The 23826-nt window shown below is 42.4% G+C and overlaps 1 protein-coding gene across 1 annotated transcript in view; it reads left to right on the top strand.

The window, feature by feature from the left end:
- LOC139383763 (SAM and SH3 domain-containing protein 1-like) overlaps nucleotides 1–23826 on the top strand; it is a 90407-nt gene that overhangs the window by 56405 nt on the left and 10176 nt on the right. Inside the window, exons 2-8 of the mRNA XM_071128325.1 lie at nucleotides 12956–13090; nucleotides 16655–16708; nucleotides 17207–17262; nucleotides 18844–18881; nucleotides 19740–19829; nucleotides 20844–20959; nucleotides 22100–22201. Coding sequence (XP_070984426.1) covers nucleotides 12956–13090; nucleotides 16655–16708; nucleotides 17207–17262; nucleotides 18844–18881; nucleotides 19740–19829; nucleotides 20844–20959; nucleotides 22100–22201 — 591 coding nt within the window. The remainder of the gene's footprint in view (nucleotides 1–12955; nucleotides 13091–16654; nucleotides 16709–17206; nucleotides 17263–18843; nucleotides 18882–19739; nucleotides 19830–20843; nucleotides 20960–22099; nucleotides 22202–23826) is intronic.

Raw genomic sequence — 23826 nt, 5'->3', positions numbered from 1 at the left:
TATGATGTATGATGTGACCCATTCCCCTGTTGTTAGACTGTGCTGATACATGACAAAGGGATATGTACTGTAGAAGGCCTGTTGCACATAATGGGTGTCTGCTGAATGGTTGATAGTCGTCCGAATGAAGGAGTGAATGCAAGGGCCTATGTGTTTGCTAACTCTTATTAGGCTGAGATGATTGACACAGAAGTAGGAATTGATATAGAGGAGCGATCTGAGGAGATAAGAGATGGTCGGATTTGTATCTCTATATTGGCGGCAGGTAGCCTAGTGGTTAGAGGCAGGTAGCCTAGTGGTTAGCGTTGGGCCAGTAACTGAAAGGTTGCTTGTTCGATCCCTGTTCTTGAGCAAGGCACTTAACCCTAATGGCTCCTGGGTCGCCGTTAATAATGGTTGATCCCTGGCCGTGACCACACTTTCTGAGGGTGTCTCAGGGGGAGGGATATGCAAAAAACCAAATGTCCATTTCACCATAATTGTACAGATTAAGAGGTTGTACATGGGTGAAACAGGACAAATATAAGTGCCCCCTATTTGACTAGCTTTTGGCAGTAAACCGAGATATTTGGAAATAGCCACGGGATGGTTTTTCAATACTGTCAATACCGTTGAAACTATTTCTTTAAAATTGTTCAATAAATGTGAATATTTGTAGCAATTTAAGTAAATATCTGCAGTCAACTTGTGCAATACGTTCGGAGATAAAGCATATCCTGTTAATTTCACCTGTCACATTACTTTGCATAATGATGCTGACGATTGAGCCAGTCACGTGTGTTTTGTTTGTTAAATAGCACAACGGGAGAAAGCAGGAGCAGGTGAGTCCAGCAGTGTATTTACAGGGGTCGTGTTTTATATTGAAAGTCAAGTGTTTTTTTTGCTTCAGTAGAGTGATCAGGGACGTGCAACTGTAGTTTTCCTTCACAGAAAATACATCGTGCAACTCACCTGGCAGAAAACAGCTTCCTTTTCATCAGATGACAACAATGGATTTGTTTTGTTGTCTGTTTTTTTAATTACGGTGCATGGCCATGTTTATCATAGGAAGATTGTAGCCAGCTACATTTCTATTTTTTTTGCTTAAAGTTAATCTTGCATTTTTACAAAGAATTAGGCTGGCTACACCGCAAAAAATAGCTAACCGTTAGTCAGAGCGCTGTCTGCTGTTAGAATGCCCCTTTGTGAATTCTCATCCGAGTGGAGAAGTGCAACTGAAGCATAAAATTAGTCTGTTGCCGAGCAGAAATTACAATAAGAATTTTAGAGCTGTGTTTACAAAACAATATTTCTGCATTTTATATATTTTTCCTGCGTGAAAATCACAGAACGGGACCCCTAAGTTTAACTTGCTAGTGACAGTGCATTTGGAAAGTATTCAGACCCCTTGACTTTTTCCACATTGTTACCTTACAGCCTTATTCTAAAATTTATGCAAATTATATATATTTTTATCCATCTACATACAATACCCCATAAAGACAAAGCAACATTTTTGCAGATGTATAAAAAAATGAAATATCACATTCAGACCCTTTTGAAGCACCTTTAGCAGCAATTACAGCATCGTTTTCTTGGGTATGACGCTACAAGCTTGGCACACCTGTATTTGGGGAGTTTAACCCATTCTTCTCTGCAGATCATCTCATGCTCTTGTAGGTTGGATAGGGAGCATTGCTGCACAGCTATTTTCAGGTTTCTCCATAGATTTTAGATCGGGTTCAAGTCCCGGTCCTGGCTGGGACACTTAAGGACATTTAGAGACTCCTGCGTTGTCTTGGCTGTGTGCTTAGGGTTCTTGTCCTGTTAGAAGGTGAACCTTCACCCCCAGTCTGAGGTCCTGAGTGCTCTGGAGCAGGTTTTCATCAAGGATCTCTCTGTTCTGATTCTGCCACCACCATACTTCACCGTAGGGATGGTGCCAGGTTTCCTCCAGACATGAGGCTTGGCATTCAGGTCAAAGAGTTCAATCTTGGTTTCATCAGACTAGAGAATCTTATTTCTCATGGTCTGAGAGTCCTTTAGATGCCTTTTGGCCAACTCCAAGCGGGCTGATGTGCCTTTTACTGAGGAGTGGCTTCTGTCTGGCCACTCTACCATAAAGGCCTGATTGGTGGAGTGCTACAGAGATGGTTGTCCTTTTGCAATGTTCTCCCATCTCCACAGAGGAACTCTGGAGCTCTGTCAGAGTGACCATTAGGTTCTTCGTCACCTGACCAAGGCTCTTCTCCCCCGATTGCTCAGTTTGGCTGGGCGGCCAGGTCTAGGAAGAGTCTTGGTGGTTCCAAACTTCTTCCATTTAAGAATGATGGAGGCCACTGTGTTCTTGGGGATCTTCAATGCTGAAGACATTTTTTGGTACCCTTCCCCATATCTGTCTTGACACAATCCTGTCTCGGGGCTCTACGGACAACTCCTTCGACCTCATAGCTTGGTTTTTGCTCTGACATGCACTGTCAATTGTGTGCCTTTCCAAATCATGTTCAATCAATTGAATTTACCACAGGTGAACTCCAATCAAGTTGTAGAGACATCTCAAGGATGGTCAATGGAAACAGGATGAACCTGAGCTCATTTTCAAATCTCATAGCAAAGGGTCTGAATACTTATGTAAAAGTATTCATTTTTATTTTTAATACATTTGCAAACATGTCTAAAACTGTTTTCACTTTGTCATTATGGGGTATTGTGTGTAGATTGATGAGGAAAAACAATTTAATCAATTTTAGATAAGGCTGTAAATTAACAATGTGGAAAAGGTCAAGGGGTCTGAATACTTTCCCGAATGCACTGCATCAAAGTGGCTGAATTAATAACTAGACGGGGCATCATATTGTTAGCTTTGCCGTGTCAAAGACAAAGCCCTTTCGATGAGCTCTCCGTACAGCTGCCACTGCTATCTTGACATTCAGTAGCTCCTACATATGGTTGTGGATGTAAATTCTATATAACTTGTGGAATTTTTGTTAGCATTCTGGTAATAGACACGCAATGGGCTTTTCTGTGGTTTTTGTGTACTTTTCTGCCCCATTGTGTACCAAACCGGGTAATGGCATAAATCCAAGGATGAGAGGATGGTATGACAATATAAAAATGTGGATACCGCTCAAGCCTATATTTGACCGTTATATGCAATGCTTCATCTGAAGTGTGTGTGTTAGTGAGAGCATCCCAAATGGCTCCAGCTCCACCACAAGCAGTCAGGTGAATTATACACTGTAGCGTTGTTTCTGAAAGGAGCACCATAAGACAGATCTCTTATCACCAGACATACAGCGGCCTCAGGACACGAGACGAGGAAGATGTTTGGTCTTCAGATACCTTCCGGACCAATTGTCAACTGGTAATGTGACTGTCCTTTACTCCTCTGATCTGGTGAGACCTGTTACAGGGTACTGCCTCAGTTACTGCTTAGAGAGGGAGAGAAGCACTGATGCTATGGTTCAGTAGTTTCAATGGAGATTCCCCCTGTCAGGACGTGCACAGGGCATCTGCAACCCATCTGTTCCGTTTGTCTGAGGGTCATACTGTAACAAAGGTGCCTGGTTGGGGCTTTCCCTCTACTCTGACAGACGAGCATCAGACGGTTGTATACAAAGTGAAGTATTAAGCAGGATCTTGGATGGGGAGTGTAACTCTGGCCATTACATTCACGAGCATAATAATGTAAGAAGGTATTTTTCATAGAAGTGAAGACATCAAGACAGCTGTTTTTCATAGCAGCTTACAATGACGTAGGACGTGTCATGTTGAACATACCATGCAAAATAAGCACTGGGAGACATGAGATATCATGTGGTCACCCCACAATGGACTGTTTTATATGAAGCACGCAGTGGCGATCTGTCTGTGGTCTGACAGTGCTATGCCTCTCAATGGACAACAGTCTAGATCATTTGTTCATTCATTTCTCAACTCGACGGGTGAAATGAAAAGGTCTGTGTCCCAAATTGCACCCCGTTCCCTATATAGGGCACTACTGGTCAAAGGGCCCTGGTGAAAAGTAATACACTTCATAAGGAATGGGGTACCATTTGGGATGCATGCAGCCAAGCATCTAGATTTGACTGTTTCTGACCTCCGGGGCATCATATAATTTAACCGAATGAATGGTTCTTTTTTTCTGGACACTTGAGCCAGTCAGTCACAGCATCATACCACGAGGGTTAGGGTTAGTATCATACCACAAGGAGGAGACCAGTGAGCCTCCAGTTACTGGTCACAACTCAAGATTGTTTGGGGAAAAGACACTAGAATACATACCCTTTTTAAATTCATTATAACATAATGTGTTCAACATTTCTGATTTAGTTTAGAGAGAGAAGGTTAGGCAGAGTACAGACATTTTAAATCCACTCAAAGGACTAGTGTGAGGGATGCATACTCTTTTTAAATGATTCATAATAACATATGTACTATTTTCAGCTTTATTTATGTTGTCTGCATGCTTTGTGGTTGTAGGTTTGGGGTAAAGAGGCAGTTGGAGTATAGCATGTATGGGAGATTTACACTACCGGTCCAAAGTTTTAGAACATCTACTCATTCAAGGGTTTTATTTTATTTGTACTATTTTCTACATTGTAGAATAATAGTGAAGACATTAAAACTATGAAATAACACATATGGAATCGTGTAGTAACCAAAAAAGTTAAATAAATCAATATATTTTATATTTGAGATATTTCAAATAGCCAAACTTTGCCTTGATGACAGCTTTGCACCCTCTGGGCATTCTCTCAACCAGCTTCACCTGGAATGCTTTTCCAACAGTCTTGGATTCCCACACGCTGAGCACCTGTTGCCTGCTTTTCCTTCACTCTGCGGTCCGACTCATCCCAAACCATCTCAATTTGGTTGAGGTCGGGGGATTGTGGAGGGCAGGTCATCTGATGCAGCACTCCATCACGCCCCTTCTTGGTAAAATAGCCCTTACACAGCCTGGAGGTGTATTGGGTCATTGTCCTGTTGAAAAACAAATGATAGTCTCACTAAATCCAATCCAGATGGGATGGTGTATCGCTGCAGAATGCTGTGGTAGCCATGCTGGTTAAGTGTGACATGAATTCTAAATAAATCAGACATTGTCACCAGTAAAGCACTCTCACAGCATAACACCTCCTCCTCCATGTATTACGGTGGGAAATACACATGCAGAGATCATCCATTCAACCACACCGCGTCTCACAAAGACACGGCGGTTGGAACCAAAAATCTCCAATTTAGACTCCAGACCAAAGGACAAATTTCCACCGGTCTAATGTCTATTGCTCATGTTTGTTGGCCCAAACAAGTCTCTTTTTATTATTGGTGGTCTTTAGTAGTGGTTTCTTTGCAGCAATTTGACCATGAAGGCATGATTCACACTGACTCTTCTGAAGAGTTGATGTTGAGATGTGTCTGTTGGACTCTGAAGCATTTATTTGGGCTGCAATTTCTGAGGCTGGTAACTCTAATGAACTCATCCTCTGCAGCAGAGGTAACTCTGGGTCTTCCATTCCTGTGGCGGTCTTCGTGAGAGCCAGTTTCATCGTAATGCTTGATCGTTTTTGCGACTGCACTTGAAGAAACTTTCAACGTTCTTGAAATTTTCCGTATTGACTGACCTTCATGTCTGAAAGCAATGGACTGTTTCTCTTTGCTCATTTGGGCTGTTCTTGCCATATTCTACAGTCGTGGCCAAAAGTTTTGAGAATGACACAAATATTAATTTTCACAAAGTCTGCTGCCTCAGTTTCTATTAGAGGTCGACTGATTAATCGGAATGGCCGATTAATTAGGGCCGATTTCAAGTTTTCATAACAATCGGAAATCGGTATTTTTGGGCGCCGATTAGACAAAAATATATTTGTGTTTTTTATACCTTTTTATTTAACTAGGCAAGTCAGTTAAGAACACATTCTTATTTTCAATGACGGCCTAGGAACGGTGGGTTAATTGCCTTGTTCAGGGACAGAACGACAGATTTTCACCTTGTCAGCTCAGGGGATCCAATCTTGCAACCGTAGTTAACTTGTCCAACTCAATAACAACCTGCCTCTCTCTCATTGCACTCCACAAGGAGACTGTTACGCGAATGCAGTAAGCCAAGGTAAGTTGCTAGCTAGCATTAAACTTATCTTATAAAAAACAATCAATCATAATCACTAGTTAACTACACATGGTTGATGATATTACTAGATATTATCTAGCTTGTCCTGCATTGCATATAATCTGACTGAGCATACAAGTATCTGACTGAGCGGTGGTAGGCAGAAGCAGGCGTGTAAACATTCATTCAAACAGCACTTTGTTGCGTTTTGCCAGCAGCTCTTCGTTGTGCGTCAAGCATTGCGCTGTTTATGACTTCAAGCCTATCAACTCCCGAGATGAGGCTAGTGTAACTGAAGTGAAATGGCTAGCTAGTTAGCGCTCGCTAACTAGAGAGACGGAAGCTATACTGTTTCACTGGCAATACTAAAGTGCCTATAAGAACATCCAATAGTCAAAGGTTAATGAAATACAAATGGTATAGAGGGAAATAGTCCTAGAATTCCTAGAATAACTACAACCTAAAACTTCTTACCTGGGAATATTGAAGACTCTTGTTAAAAGGAACCACCAGCTTTCATATGTTCTCATGTTCTGAGCAAGGAACTGAAACGTTAGCTTTCTTACATAGCACATATTGCACTTTTACTTTCTTCTCCAACACTTTGTTTTTGCATTATTTAAACCAAATTGAACATTTCATTATTTACTTGAGGCTAAATTGATTTTATTGATGTATTATATTAAGTTAATATAAGTGTTCATTCAGCATTGTTGTAATTGTCATTATTACAAATAAAAAAATATTTAAAAAAAATCAGCCGATTGATCGGTATCGGCTTTTTTGGTCCTCCAATAATCGGTATCGGCGTTGAAAAATCATAATCGGTCGACCTCTAGTTTGTATGATGGCAATTTGCATATACTCCAGAATGTGAGAGTGATCAGATGAATTGCAAAGTCCCTCTTTGCCATGCAAATTAACTGAATCCCCCAAAAACATTTCCACTACATTTCAGCCCTGCCACAAAAGGACCAGCTGACATTATGTCAGTGTATCTCTCGTTAACATAGGTGTGAGTGTTGACGAGGACAAGGCTGGAGATCACTCTGTCATGCTGACTGAGTTCAAATAACAGACTGGAAGCTTCAAAAGGTGGGTGGTGCTTGGAATCATTGTTCTTCCTCTGTCAACCATGATTTCCTGCAAGGAAACACGTGCCGTCATCATTGCTTTGTACAAAAAGGGCTTCACAGGCAAGGATATTGCTGCCAGTAAGATTGCGCCTAAATTAACCATTTATCGGATAATCAAGAACTTCAAGGAGAGCGGTTCAATTGTTTTGAAGAAGGCTTCAGGGCGCCCAAGAAAGTCCAGCAAGCGCCAGGACTGTCTCCTAAAGTTGATTCAGCTGCGGGATCGGGGCACCACCAGTACAGAGCTTGCTCAGGAATGGTAGCAGGGAGGTGTGAGTGCATCTGCACGCACAGTGAGGCGAAGACTTCGAGGATGGCCTGGTGTCAAGAAGGGCAGCAAAGAAGCTACTTCTCTCCAGGAAAAACATCAGGGACAGACTGATATTCTGCAAAAGGTACAGGGATTGGACTGCTGAGGAATGTGGTAAATTAATTTTCTCTGAATCCCCTTTCCGATTGTTTGGGGCATCCGGGGAAAAGCTTGTCCGGAGAAGACCAGGTAAGCGCTACCATCAGTCCTGTGTCATGCCAACAGTAAAGCATCCTGAGACCATTCATGTGTGGGGTTGCTTCTCAGGCAAGGGAGTGGGCTCACTCACAATTTTGACTAAGAACACAGCCATGAATAAAGAAGGGTACCAACACATCCTCCAAGAGCAATTTCTCCCAACCATCCAGGAACAGTTTGGTGACGAACAATGCCTTTTCCAGCATGATGGAGCACCTTGGCAAAAGTGATAACTAAGTGGCTCGGAGAACAAATCATCGATATTTTGGGTCCATGGCCAGGAAACTCTCCAGACCTTAATCCCATTGAGAACTTGTGATCAATCCTCAAGTGGCAGGAGGACAAACAAAAACCCACAAATTCTGACAAATTCACAGCATGCCAGGGCAGATTGCAGAGGTCTTGAAAAAGAAGGGTCAACACTGCAAATATTGACTCTTTGCATCAGCTTCATGTAATTGGCAATAAAAGCCTTTGACACTTATGAAATGCTCATAATTATACTTCAGTATTCCATAGTAACATCTGACAAAAATATCTAAAGACACTGAGGCAGCAGACTTTGAAAATTAATATTTGTGTAATTCTCAAAACTTTTTGCCACGACTGTAGACTTGATATTTTACCAAATAGGGCTATCTTCTGTATACCCTCCCCCCACCTTGTCACAACACAAATTATTGGCTCAAATGCATTAGGGAAAGAAATTCCACAAATATACTTTTAAGAAGGCACACACCTGTTAATTGAAATGCATTCCAGGTGACGATTTAATGAAGCTGGTTGAGAGAATGCCAAGAGTGTGCAAAGCTGTCATCAAGGCAAAGAAGAATCTCAAATATAAATATATTTTGATTTGTTTAACACTTTTGTTTTTTGTTACCACATGATTCCATGTGTTATTTCATAGTTTTGATGTCTTCACTATTATTCTACAATGTAGACAATAGTAAAAAATAAAGAAAAATCGTTGCATGAGTGGGTGTTCTAAAACTTTTGACCGGCAGTGTATGGGATAGTTTAGTACAGGAGATATATGGGAGATGGCGCCAGAGAGAATGGCTGTTGTTTTATTGGCTCTTAAAACCTCTTATGGCTGGGGGCAGTATTGAGTAGCTTGGATGAATAAGGTGCCCAGAGTAAACTGCCTGCTCCTCAGTCCCAGTTGCTAATATATATATATATATATGCATATTATTCGGATAGAAAACACTGACGTTTCTAAAACTCTTTGAATGATGTTTGTGAGTATAACAGAACAACCCGGAAGTGGGAAATCTGAGGTTGGTCGATTTTTCAACTCATTCCCTATTGAAGATACAGTGGGATATTGCACCTCCTAAGGCTTCCACTAGATGTCAACCGTATTTAGAAACTTGTTTGAGGCTCTTACTGTAAAGGAGGGGCTCATAAGGGCTCTTTGAGGCAGTGGTCTGGCAGATTGGCACGAGCTGGTCACGCCGATTCACATGAGAGGTAGCTCGCGCTCCATTGCTTTTCTACAGACAAAGGAATTCTCCGGTTGGAACATTATTGAAGTGTTATGTTAAAAAACATCCTAAAGATTGATTCTACACATCGTTTAACATGTTGCGACGGACTGTAACGGAACTTTTTGACATTTCGTCTGCTCCTAGTGAACGCGCTTCGTGACTTTGGATTTGTTTACAAAACGCGCTAACAAAAGTAGCTATTTGGACATAAATGATGGACATTATCGAACAAATCAAACATTTATTGTGGAACTGGGATTCCTGGGAGTGCATTCTGATGAAGATCATCAAAAATGAGTGAATATTTATAATGTTATTTCTGACTTCTGTTGACTATATGGCGGACATCTTTTTGGCTTGTTGGGTCTCTGAGTGCAGTACTCAGATTATTGCATGGTTTGCTTTTTCCGTAAATCTTTTTTGAAATCTGACACACTTCTCCTTAATGCAACCGCTGTATTTTCATCAACATTTTTAATGAGTATGTCTGTAAATTGATGTGGCTCTCTGCAAAATCACTGGATGTTTTGGAACTACTGAACATAACGCGGCAATGTATACTGAGAATTTTTGATATAAATATGAACTTTATCGAACAAAACATACATGTATTGTGTAACATGAAGTCCTATGAGTGTCATCTGATGAAGATCATCAACGGTTAGTGATAGAATTAATCCCTTTCTGATTTTTGTGACTCCACTCTTTGGCTGGAAAAATGGCTGTGTTTTTCTGTGACTTGGCTTTGTGGTGCTTTCGCTGTAAAGCCTATTTGAAATCGGACACTGTGGTGGGATTAACAACGAGATTACCTTTTAAAAATGGTATAAGATACTTGTATGCTTGAGGAATTGTAATTATGAGATTTCTGTTGTTTTGAATTTGGCGCCCTGCACTTTCACTGACTGTTGTCATATCGATCCCGTTAACTCGATCTCAGCCCTAAGACGTTTTTAACCAACCGTGCTATTTTTATTTTTTTTGCATCGTAGCATTTCACTGTAAGGTCTGCAACTGTTGTATTCGGCGCATGTGACAAATAAATATTCTGTTCTGGCTGATGACATTAACAGCCCCATTAGATGCTACATGTCATGTAAGACTTTGATACTAAAGAGGACATATTGTACGTACAGTACAGTTAGGAACTTCCGCTAACTGCATGAAATATTACTTTGAAGTCTAACATTAAACTATAGTACTACATTATCCTTTTAAATTAAAAAAAGAATATATACTGAACAAAAATATTAATGCAACATGTAGAGTGTTGGTCCAATGTTTCATGAGCTGAAATGAAAGATCCCTGAAGTGTTCCATATGCACAAAAAGCTTAATTCTCTCCAATTTTTATGCACAAATTTGTTTACATCCTTGTTAGTGAGCATTTCTCCTTTGCAAAGATAATCCATCCACCTGACAGGTGTGGCATATCAGGAAGCTGATAAAACTACATGATCATTACACAAGTGCACCTTGTGCTGGGGACAATAAAAGGCCACTCCTAAAATGTATTGTCTTCTCACAAAACACAATGCCACAAATGTGAAGTTTTGAGGGAGCATGCAATTGGCATGCTGACTGCAGGAATGTCCACCAGAACTGTTGTCAGAGAATTGAATGTTGATTTCTCTACCATAAGTCGCCTCAAATGTCGTTTTAGAAAATGTGTTTGTATATCAAAAAGTCCTCTATCGGACTTGTTTTACTGTGGATATAGATACTTTCGTACCTGTTCATCCAGCATCTTCACAAGGTCCTTAGCTGTTGTTCTGGGATTGATTTGCACTTTTCGCACCAAGGTACGTTCATCTCCAGGAGACAGAACGTGTCTCCTTCCTGAGCAGTATGATGGCTGCGTGGTCCCATGGTGTTTATACTTGCGTACTATTGTTTGTACAGATGAACGTGGTACCTTCAGACGGTTGGAAATTGCTCCCAAGGATGAACCAGACTTGTGGAGGTCTACAATTATTTTTCTGAGGTCTTGGCTGATTTCTTTAAATTTTCCCATGATGTCAAGCAAAGAGGCACTGAGTTTGAAGGTAGGCCTTGAAATACATCCACAGGTACACCTCCAATTGACTCAAATGATGTCAATTAGCCTATCAGAAACTTCTAAAGCCATGACATTATTTTCTGGAATTTTCCAAGCTGTTTAAATGCACAGTCATCTTAGTGTATGTAAACTTCTGATCCACTGGAATTGTAATACAGTGAATTATGTGAAATAATTGTAATACAGTGAATTAAGTGAAATAATCTGTCTGTAAACATTTGTTGGAAAAATGACTTGTCATGCACAAAGTAGATGTCCTAAATGACTTGCCAAAACTACAGTTTGTTAACAAGACATATTTGGAGTGGTTGAAAAACGAGTTTTAATGTCTACACCCTAAGTGTATGTAAACTTCTGACTTCAACTGTAACAGCAGCTGCTTGTCAGCTTTGCATTCCTCCGAATTTTTGCAGAGCTGGGGACCATGTTTAATCACTGTTTTTCTTCCAAAGAGAAAATAATGATATGAAATATTGAAGAATGTCTGAGTCAGTGAAATTAAACTTCAGGGATACATCTCAAATGGTACCCTATTTCGCTATATAGGGTACACCTTTTGATCAGAACCCTATAGGCCCTGTTCAAAAGTAGTGCACTATAAAGGGAATAATGTGTACTTTGGGATACATCCCTGGTGTTTAATTTCACTGACTCAGACATTTTTCTTCAGCACAAACTGCTTATCAGTGAGAAGCTCAAGGTTACAGCTGATCTGGCCAATGTTTCATATAATTATTTTCTCTTTGGAAGAAAAACAGCGACTAAGCATGTTCTCCAGGCAGCTCTGCGAAAACTCGTGAGTATCCCCATAACAGTACTGATATGGGGATATCAACATGTGATTCAGCAGCGTAGTCGATATCCATGAAGCCCTCACCTAGTCCCTGTCATGTAAACACAAAGGAAGAGTACAATGTCATATCAGATTACAGAGAGGAACAGGGTTGTAGAGTAAATGGTATCAGTCTGGCTCTGTAGGACAGGACAGATATCACTATTTATTTTGTATTTCCAGTTTGGGAGAGGAAAATCATCAGCAATACTTTGAAGACATTTGCAGGAGATGAGTCTGCAAAAGTCCTGAACCTTTTCCTATCTTTTTAATTTTCTTCAGCCCACACAACAAAGGGCACTAAAGAACACAATAGTAGGATGTCTCTGCAGTGTTCTGTAGGTCTGGAGATCCTGGGTTTCTATTGAGGAAAAGCCATCTCACTAGTATTCCTGGTTATTTCTGGTACAATGAGCTGTGTACTTGTACCAAAACTTCTCAAGTTGATACTGTTGACAGTGGTCAGGTCAAAGACTACTGTACATACAATGCTTCTATGGTGACTCCTGAGAAGGTCTGGAGAGTGTGTAGGCATTGTATTACTGGTTGAGAGGGAGAGCCAGTAGCTCAGACACACACACACACACACACACTAGTCTTTCTGGCCCCTGGTCTCCCACAGTCGCCCGGTTCTCTACCACGGCACTTTACGACATCTGATGTTGATGTCGTAAAACAATGGTCAGTTTACTTGTCTACTGTTTTCCTGTTGCACCGGATGCGGGTCTGTGATGTGATAGCTTGTGCCAGCACTCTATTGCTCTGTGATATGTTGATCCTTACTATGTGATGAGGTAGGTCTTCATCTCTGTTCATACAGACCATGTCTTCTCCTCTAGGATGGCTCATTGGGAACATTTGAGGACTTGGCTCAGGAGTACTCTGACTATTACAGTGCCTCTCTCAGTGACGTCCAAGACAGAATGGAGGAGATTAGGAAACGTAAGGTTGTACAAGATGCACAATCAGCGATGGTAAATAATATTCTACATATTCGGTTTAACCTAACGGTTGCAATTTTACAATCAGATGTTGTCCATCATTATTTAACATCAGTACAGTGTGATGTTGTCCTTCATCATTATTTAACAACAGTACAGTGTGATGTTGTCCTTCATCACTATTTAACATCAGTACAGTGTGACGTTGTCCTTCATCAGTACAGTGTGACGTTGTCCTTCATCACTATTTAACATCAGTAACAGTGTGACGTTGTCCTTCATCATTATTTAACATCAGGAACAGTGTGACGTTGTCCTTCATCACTATTTAACAACAGTAACAGTGTGACGTTGTCCTTCATCAGTATTTAACATCAGTACAGTGTGACGTTGTCCTTCATCACTATTTAACATCCGTACAGTGTGATGTTGTCCTTCATCACTATTTAACATCAGTACAGTGTGATGTGGTCCTTCATCACTATTTAACATCAGTAGAGTGTGATGTTGTCCTTCATCATTATTTAACATCAGTACAGTGTGACGTTGTCCTTCATCAGTACAGTGTGATGTTGTCCTTCATCATTATTTAACATCAGTACAGTGTGATGTTGTCTTTCATCACTATTTAACATCAGTACAGTGTGATGTTGTCCTTCATCACTATTTAACATCAGTACAGTGTGATGTTGTCCTTCATCACTATTTAACATCAGTACAGTGTGATGTTGTCCTTCATCATTATTTAACATCAGTACAGTGTGACGTTGTCCTTCATCAGTACAGTGTGACGTTGTCCTTCATCAGTATTTAACATCAGTACAGTGTGACGTTGTCCTTCATCAGTACAGTGTGACGTTGTCCTTCATCACTATTTAACATCAGTACAGTGTGACGTTGTCCTTCATCAGTACAGTGTGACGTTGTCCTTCATCAGTACAGTGTGATGTTGTCCTTCATCACTATTTAACATCAGTACAGTGTGATGTTGTCCTTCATCAGTACAGTGTGATGTTGTCCTTCATCACTATTTAACATCAGTACAGTGTGACGTTGTCCTTCATCACTATTTAACATCAGTACAGTGTGATGTTGTCCTTCATCATTATTTAACATCAGTACAGTGTGACGTTGTCCTTCATCACTATTTAACATCAGTACAGTGTGACGTTGTCCTTCATCAGTATTTAACATCAGTACAGTGTGATGTTGTCCTTCATCACTATTTAACATCAGTACAGTGTGACGTTGTCCTTCATCAGTACAGTGTGATGTTGTCCTTCATCATTATTTAACAACAGTACAGTGTGATGTTGTCCTTCATCAGTACAGTGTGACGTTGTCCTTCATCAGTATTTAACATCAGTACAGTGTGATGTTGTCCTTCATCACTATTTAACATCAGTGCAGTGTGACGGTGTCCTTCATCAGTACAGTGTGACGTTGTCCTTCATCACTATTTAACAACAGTACAGTGTGACGTTTATTTAACATCAGTACAGTGTGATGTTGTCCTTCATCACTATTTAACATCAGTACAGTGTGATGTTGTCCTTCATCATTATTTAACATCAGTACAGTGTGACGTTGTCCTTCATCACTATTTAACATCAGTACAGTGTGACGTTGTCCTTCATCACTATTTAACATCAGTACAGTGTGATGTTGTCCTTCATCATTATTTAACAACAGTACAGTGTGATGTTGTCCTTCATCAGTACAGTGTGACGTTGTCCTTCATCAGTATTTAACATTGGTACAGTGTGACGTTGTCCTTCATCATTATTTAACAACAGTACAGTGTGATGTTGTCCTTCATCACTATTTAACATCAGTACAGTGTGACGTTGTCCTTCATCAGTACAGTGTGATGTTGTCCTTCATCATTATTTAACAACAGTACAGTGTGATGTTGTCCTTCATCAGTACAGTGTGACGTTGTCCTTCATCAGTATTTAACATCAGTACAGTGTGATGTTGTCCTTCATCACTATTTAACATCAGTACAGTGTGACGTTGTCCTTCATCAGTACAGTGTGATGTTGTCCTTCATCATTATTTAACATCAGTACAGTGTGACGTTGTCCTTCATCACTATTTAACATCAGTACAGTGTGACGCTGTCCTTCATCATTATTTAACATCAGTACAGTATGACGTTGTCCTTCATCACTATTTAACATCAGTACAGTGTGATGTTGTCCTTCATCATTATTTAACAACAGTACAGTGTGACGTTGTCCTTCATCAGTATTTAACATCAGTACAGTGTGACGTTGTCCTTCATCATTATTTAACAACAGTACAGTGTGATGTTGTCCTTCATCATTATTTAACATCAGTACAGTATGATGTTGTCCTTCATCACTATTTAACATCAGTACAGTGTGACGTTGTCCTTCATCACTATTTAACATCAGTACAGTGTGATGTTGTCCTTCATCACTATTTAACATCAGTACAGTGTGATGTTGTCCTTCATCACTATTTAACATCAGTACAGTGTGATGTTGTCCTTCATCACTATTTAACATCAGTACAGTGTGATGTTGTCCTTCATCACTATTTAACAACAGTACAGTGTGACGTTGTATTTAACATCAGTACAGTGTGATGTTGTCCTTCATCATTATTTAACATCAGTACAGTGTGATGTTGTCCTTCATCACTATTTAACATCAGTACAGTATGACGTTGTATTTAACATCAGTACAGTGTGATGTTGTCCTTCATCACTATTTAATATCAGTACAGTGTGACGTTGTCCTTCATCAGTACAGTGTGATGCTGTCCTTCATCACTATTTAACATCAGTACAGTGTGACGTTGTCCTTCATCACTATTTAACATCAGTACAGTGTGACGTTGTCCTTCATCACTATTTAACATCAGTACAGTGTGACGTTGTCCTTCATCACTATTTAACATCAGTACAGTGGGATGTTGTCCTTCATCACTATTTAACAACAGTACAGTGTGACGTTGTATTTAACATCAGTACAGTGTGATGCTGTCCTTCATCATTATTTAACATCAGTACAGTGTGATGTTGTCCTTCATCACTATTTAACATCAGTACAGTGTGATGTTGTCCTTCATCACTATTTAACATCAGTACAGTGTGACGTTGTCCTTCATCACTATTTAACATCAGTACAGTGTGATGTTGTCCTTCATCATTATTTAACAACAGTACATTGTGATGTTGTCCTTCATCAGTACAGTGTGACGTTGTCCTTCATCAGTACAGTGTGACGTTGTCCATCAGTACAGTGTGATGTTGTCCTTCATCACTATTTAACATCAGTACAGTGTGATGTTGTCCTTCATCATTATTTAACAACAGTACATTGTGATGTTGTCCTTCATCAGTACAGTGTGACGTTGTCCTTCATCAGTACAGTGTGACGTTGTCCTTCATCAGTACAGTGTGACGTTGTCCTTCATCAGTATAGTGTGACGTTGTCCTTCATCAGTACAGTGTGACGTTGTCCTTCATCAGTACAGTGTGACGTTGTATTTAACATCAGTACAGTGGGATGGTTCTGGATATAGTTATATTTCTTACTGCTTCGCTTGTGCCTTCTGGGCTTTCAGGAAAAGGTGGACTTAGTCCCGACATCATCACTGCACCTTCGCTCTCAGATCCAGGTGAGTGAATGTTCCCGCACACAGACGTACGCCCCTCCCCTATTGTATGTTTACTCTCTGGGAGGACTGATTCCCCCAGCTCAGATCCAGGTGAGTGAGTACAGACACACATGCCTCCCCTATTGTATGTTTACTCTCTGGGAGGACGGATTCCCTCTGCATCACAGACATCATAGAGCAGCTGTGAGTCAGAACACTGCTCTGTTATTGGGGTCTCAAGGAGAGCTGTTTTAATGCTACAAAGTCACGTTTCACTGTCTATAGTGAAGACTGTGGCCTTGTGATTTTGTAATACATGGTGTTATAATGTGTGTCCTGGAAAAATGGTTTAAAAAAATTTGACTGCGGAATGTCTACTGTAGCCTTTTGTGGTCAATGAGATGCGCATTAGGAGTTCCAAACCAACTTGCCTGTCTGTGCGCTAGAATGTAGTTCTCCAAGTGTGTTTGTCAGATTCCATTGCCTGCTTGTCTGACTCCAGTGTTCTGTTCTCTACAGGAGTCGCTAGGGCTGAGTTGCAGTAACGCAGCGTCCACTCCCGAGACTGAGAGAAGGTAAGACCATAGAGATGCTGTATATAACACTTAAACTGTTGTTATTCTAGATCTGTCACCGGCATCATCTCCCCTTTGTGTGGAGTGTATTGTGGACTATATTGTAATGTGATGTTCTTATATGTAGTTCAATTGGTGGAAGTAGGACAGTCATAGCAGTTCCATACATTGTTTTCCTGTCCTAGTGAAAGTTATCTTATTATAAACAGAGTGGTTTGAGCCCTGAATGCTGATTGGGTATGACAAAACAATAAAACATTTATTACGTGGGTAAGCAGTTTATAATAGCAATAAGGCACCTTGGGGGTTTGTGGTATATTGCCAATATACAACGGCTAAGCACTGTATCCAGGCACTCTGCGTTGTGTCGTGCATAAGAACAGCCCTTAGCCGTGGTATACTGGCCATATACGACACCCCCTCGTGCCTTATTGCGTAACTATAAATTGTTGAACTCCTGGGGTTAGGTAGGACAGTGAGTGGGACAGTCATAGCACTTCCATACATCTTCTCCAAGTGTGCGTGTCAAATGGCACCCTATTAAATAGCACCCTATTCCCTATTTAGTGCACTACTTTTGACCAGGTACACTTCGTCTACTAGTCTACCAACGGAACGCTTCCTCTACTAGTAAACCAATTTAACACTTCCTCTCCTTCCCCCTATTGTGAGTTTGGAAGGATGAATGGTCATATTGTAAACAAAGGAGAATAAGGGAGGAATCTTGGTCATGAGTAAACATGCACTGAGTCAGCGGGGTGTCGGCGACACAAGATTTAGGTTTGTTTACACCTTAGCTTTGTCATTGTCCAGTCTAAAACAATGGGAGAAGTAGTACCTCCTGTTAGTGTGCTCTAAAAATCAAGCCCAAGTCACCTCAAAGTCACATGACTTCATACAATATGCTGGTCTTGGGTAACCACCTCTGAGAGAGTTGGTTCCTTTCAGAAGAACACAAGCCTCGATTACAACCTTTCCGTCAGCATGGTTAGTAGGAGAGTACTGGGCTGGCAGTGACTAGGCAGGGTGCCCCCTTGTGGCCACCTGTAGAAATGTGTCAGTGGGGGATGATAGTCGCTAGCATCAGCAACAACTATCAGCTGATGTCAGAGGAGAGAGACGAGGGGAAATGAGAGGGAGTGGGGAGAGACACAAAGGCCACATGAGGAGCGACGATGTTGCAGTGAGTGCAGTCAGGGTGTGAAAAGCCCCTATTGTTGTTAAGATAGCCACTGTGGTCTGACCTCTGTCCAGCAGCATGTTTTCCCATCTGGACTGACTGACTACTGGGAACGGTCCCCACTAACACTATACTGGCCTGGTGGTAAGAGGGACGGTGCACGTTTGGTTTGTTTGGGACCGTGCATGTTTGTGAGGGGGATAGTACACGTCTGTAATTCTTGGAGAGAGAACTCAGGGTGGATAAAGTGGTGTTTTGTCAAAGATGTTACAGTAGGATAGCAGCAGTACAATGAAGAGAATTGCATCAGAAAACAGGTGAGATTTGTCTGTTATCTTACCAGACTCTGAATCTTCTATTTCTTGTTTTTTTTTTGTTTTTGATTCTTGGTTGATTTGTAGGTTGGCCATGCATAAATCATCTGATGATGGATCAGGGGGTAAGTAAAAAATAAAATGTATCAGTTCTGTAATTTGATTGGTCTAAATATTACGAGGTATAGTGTGCTTGGTCACATATATACTGAACAAAAATATAATCCATCGACCTGACAGGTGTGGCATATCCAAGAAGCTGATTAAACAGCATGATCATTACACAGGTGCACCTTGTGCTGGGGACAATAAAAGGCCACTCTAAAATGTGCGATTGTGTCACAACACAATGCCACAAGTTTTGAGGGAGCGTGCAATTGTCATGCTGACTGCAGGAATACATGTGGTCTGCGGTCGTTTTAGATAATTTGGCAGTACGTCCAACCGACAAAGCTGTTGCCAGATAATTGAATGTTAATTTCTCTACCATAAGCCACCACAACGTCGTTTTAGAGACTTTAGCAGTAGGTTCAACCGGCCTCACAACCGCAGACCATGTGTATCCACGCCAGCCCAGGAACCTCCATCTGGCTTCGTAACCTGCGGGATTGTCTCACACCAGCCACCCGGACAGCTGATGAAACTGAGGAGTATTTCTGTCTATAATAAAGCCCTTTCGTGGGGGAAAACTCATACTGATTGGCTGGGCCTGGCTCTGAAATGTATGTGTAACTCCATACACAGTAACGGTTGTTATTTGTTATTACAAATGAACTAGTACCTCATTTGAAGATTTGAATTTAGCCAGTTATGTTCTTATCACAATTGAGTTACAATTTGATGTTATATTTTTGATTAGCTACATTTGCGTAAAAAAAAAAAAAACGTTCTACATATTTTTTGAGTTTGCTAGGGGTAGTCATTGATTGGAGCAGTCTAGATGTCATATGTTTCATTCAGCCCTACTGTGTGTGCTTGTTTAGGAAAATGGGATGAAAAGAGACAGAAAAACAAGTCTTTCTGGCAGAATTTTCGGAAGTCGCAGAAAGGTGTCATGCGTCAGAACTCAAAAGGTATGTTTTTGTTTTGTAAATATTCTCTCTCTACCCAACATATTTCTGATCGCACAAATCAGGAAACTGTGTCCTAGCCGCACAGCATCTGAAAGCCCAGTCCCACTCCACTGAAACTGTGTCCTAGCTGCATAGCATCTGAAATCCCAGTCCCACTCCACTGAAACTGTGTCCTAGCTGCATAGCATCTGAAATCCCAGTCCCACTCCACTGAAACTGTGTCCTAGCTGCACAGCTTCTGAAATCCCAGTCCCACTCCACTGAAACTGTGTCCTAGCTGCACAGCATCTAAAATCCCAGTCCCACTCCACTGAAACTGTGTCCTAGCTGCACAGCATCTGAAATCCCAGTCCCACTCCACTGAAACTGTGTCCTAGCCGCACAGCATCTGAAATCCCAGTCCCACTCCACTGAAACTGTGTCCTAGCTGCATAGCATCTGAAATCCCAGTCCCACTCCACTGAAACTGTGTCCTAGCTGCATAGCATCTGAAATCCCAGTCCCACTCCACTGAAACTGTGTCCTAGCTGCATAGCATCTGAAATCCCAGTCCCACTCCACTGAAACTGTGTCCTAGCTGCATAGCATCTGAAATCCCAGTCCCACTCCACTGAAACTGTGTCCTAGCTGCATAGCATCTGAAATCCCAGTCCCACTCCACTGAAACTGTGTCCTAGCTGCATAGCATCTGAAATCCCAGTCCCACTCCACTGAAACTGTGTCCTAGTCGCACAGCATCTGAAAGCCCAGTCCCACTCCACTGAAACTGTGTCCTAGCCGCACAGCATCTGAAATCCCAGTCCCACTCCACTGAAACTGTCTTAGTCTAAACGTATCTTTAGTATTTTCCATGTGCTCATTGAAAGGAAGACGGATAGAAGCGATAATGTATAGACGAGAGGTGGAACTGGGATTCGATCCCACACAGGCATGATGTCCTGGGTGGGCAGCGACTTTCTATCTTATCTGTCCCGCTATCTAACCCTCCGCTGCTATGATACTGCTGTTCCCCAGGCGGCGAGGACATAGGCTTTGTGGCCAGTGACATCACTATGAGTGATGAAGAGCGTATCCAGCTGATGATGATGGTGAAAGAGAAGATGATCAGCGTGGAGGAGGCCCTTGCAAGGGTATGTCACTTCCGGTCTTCCTACAGTTTGTGTTTTCTTCCACATACTCTCTTCTCAGAATGCACTTCAAACAAAGTACAACTTATAAAGGCGTCATTGGAGCATCCATAAAGGCGTCATTGGAGCATCCATAAAGGCGTCATGGAGCATCCATAAAGGCGTCATGGAGCATCCATAAAGGCGTCATGGAGCATCCATAAAGGCGTCATGGAGCATCCATCACGGTGTCACAAATCATTGATAACCATATGTCAGACTCTATACTGTAGGGTAGCCTAGTGGTTAGAGCGTTGGACTAGTAACCGGAAGGTTGCAAGTTCAAATCCCCGAGCTGACAAGGTACAAATCTGTCATTCTGCCCCTGAACAGGCAGTTAACCCACTAGGCCGTCATTGAAAATAAGAATTTGTTCTTAACTGACTTGCCTAGTAAAATAAAGGTAAAATAAAATAGCAGGGGTTCTCAAAGTAGTACTGCAGGGGGTTAAACGAGGTACTGCAGTGGTTTAAACGAGGTACTGCAGGGGGTTAAACAAGGTACTGCAGGGGGTTAAACGAGGTACTGCAGGGGGTTAAACAAGGTACTGCAGGGGGTTAAACAAGGTACTGCAGGGGGTTAAACGAGGTACCGCGCCCCCAATTAAAATATAACAAAAAAATATATATTTGGCCAAGTGTTTGTCCTATATCTAGGAGATATTAGAACGCTTAGGGTGTGTATATATATATTTATTTGCGTAGGCACAAAACTACCTTCAGACTTCCATTCAGTCCAGTGACGTCTGTAGGTCGAACCGTTCCGATGCTACAGGTGTTTTCCTGAGAAGAGCTCTGCCACCTTTCACCGTGGATGTGGTGGATTGAGACGCATCCAATGTAAAAAAACATAACTCTAGCTTAAACTGAATTTCTTCCTTTCCTCTCCTCCTCTCTCCTTTCCTCTCTTCTTTCTCCTCTCCCCTTTCTCCTTTCCTCTTCTTTCTCCTCCTCTCTCCTTTCCTTTCCTCCTCTCTCCTTTCCTCCTCTCTCCTTTCCTTTCTCCCTCTCTCCTTTCCTCTCCCCCTCTCTCGTTTCCTCCTCTCTCCTTTCCTCTCCCCTCTCCTCTCCTCTCCTGCTCTCTCCTTTCCTCTCCTCCTCACAGCTGAAGGAGTTTGAGACCCAGAGCAGACAGACCTGCAGCACTGATCTTACAGAATGGTCTGACGCTCCCAGTCCGACCTTGAATGAGTCCTCCACCAGCAATGTAAGTGTTGATATAAACTCGTTGATATAAGCCCCCCTCACTCTCCCTCCCTCTCACCCTCCCTCCCTCTCACCCTCCTTCCCTCCTTCCCCCCTCTCACCCTCCTTCCCTCCTTCCCCCCTCTCACCCTCCTTCCCTCCTTCCCCCCTCTCACCCTCCTTCCCTCCTTCCCCCCTCTCACCCTCCTTCCCCCCTCTCACCCTCCTTCCCCCCTCTCACCCTCCTTCCCCCTCTCACCCTCCTTCCCCCTCTCACCCTCCTTCCCCCTCCTCCACCTCCTCCCCCCTCACTCTTCCTCCCCCCTCACTCTTCCTCCCTCTCACTCTTCCCTCCCTCTCACCCTCCTTCCCCCCTCTCACCCTCCTTCCCCCCTCTCACCCTCCTTCCCCCCTCACTCACCCTCCTCCCCCCTCTCTCCCCTTCTCTCACCCTCCTTCTCCCCTCTCTCACCCGCCTTCTCCCCTCCCTCTCATCCGCCTTCTCCCCTCTCCCTCCCTCTCACCCGCCCTCTCCCTACCTCGCGCTCTCCCTCCTTCCCCCTCGCGCTCTCCCTCCTCCCAATTTCTCTCTCCTCCCTCTCCTTCTCCCCTCCCTCTTGCCCTCTTCTCCCCTCCCTCTTGCCCTCTTCTCTCCCTCCCTCTGTCCCTCCCTCCTCTCTCTCCACATCCCTCTCTCCTCTGACCTCCCTCCCTCTCCTATTTTTCTCCCCTTCTCCCCTCCCTCTCCACTTCCTCAGTCACTCTCCCCTATTTCTCCCTCCTGCCATCCATCCCCCCTCCCCCCATCTATCCCCCCTCCCTCCATCTCTCGCTCCCCTCTCTCCCTCTCCCTCCCTCTCTCCATGAACCGGGCCCCTGTAACCTACTCCCCCTCTCCAGACCCTCTCCCAACAGGCATGCCATCCAGGCAGACCGCTATTCATCCCAGTCAAAGCGCCTGCTAACCCCTATTGTGCTGCATTATGCCGGCCACAGCTCTTTTCTGCATGGTTGCGATTAGGGGGTTGCAGTGATTAGGGGGTTCCGGTCCAGCCAACATATTTCAGATGTAATCTGGATGGCCTCATTCGGTTTCTCTCTCGTCATTTCTCCAGTCGTTCTATCCATCCTCCCACTGTTACCCTTCTTTTTTATCGCTCTCAAAAACCAGTGATTTTGAGCTATGAATCGATCTTTTGAAATTGATGCAGATGTTCCTGACGGCATCGGTTATTTTCCTGCTAGTTCTTGGCTCCGTGTATCTGCGGCTTCTAACGTCAACATAATCTTCCAGTGATTACGTAAGACTATATTGTGCGCAATTCCCTTTCTTTGCACACACTCAAGAACAACAGCACTACACAACTATAGTGCTGTAAATAATTACTCTCATAATCATTAGAATCTTAACTCTTGTTTCTTTTTACCAAGACGAAACCTGCATGCTCAAGACGTTGCTGTACCTCTTATGCAGAATAGGCATCATATTTAATGGTTCAAGATGCTATGCATACTATGATGTAGCCAGTATAAAACCAGTGAATGAGGTGGACATTAAGTGCTCACAGCTCACCAAGACCCAGAGTCTCGCTCTGCTGTGACAAGATTACAAGATGAGCGCTCGTGGTCAGATGTCTGCTTGGCTAT

This window comes from Oncorhynchus clarkii, chromosome 25 (genome assembly GCF_045791955.1).
Source record: "Oncorhynchus clarkii lewisi isolate Uvic-CL-2024 chromosome 25, UVic_Ocla_1.0, whole genome shotgun sequence".
NCBI classification, from domain to species: Eukaryota; Metazoa; Chordata; class Actinopteri; order Salmoniformes; family Salmonidae; genus Oncorhynchus; species Oncorhynchus clarkii.
Note: the sequence above shows the minus strand (reverse complement) of the source record. Positions and strands in the feature narration are given on the sequence as shown.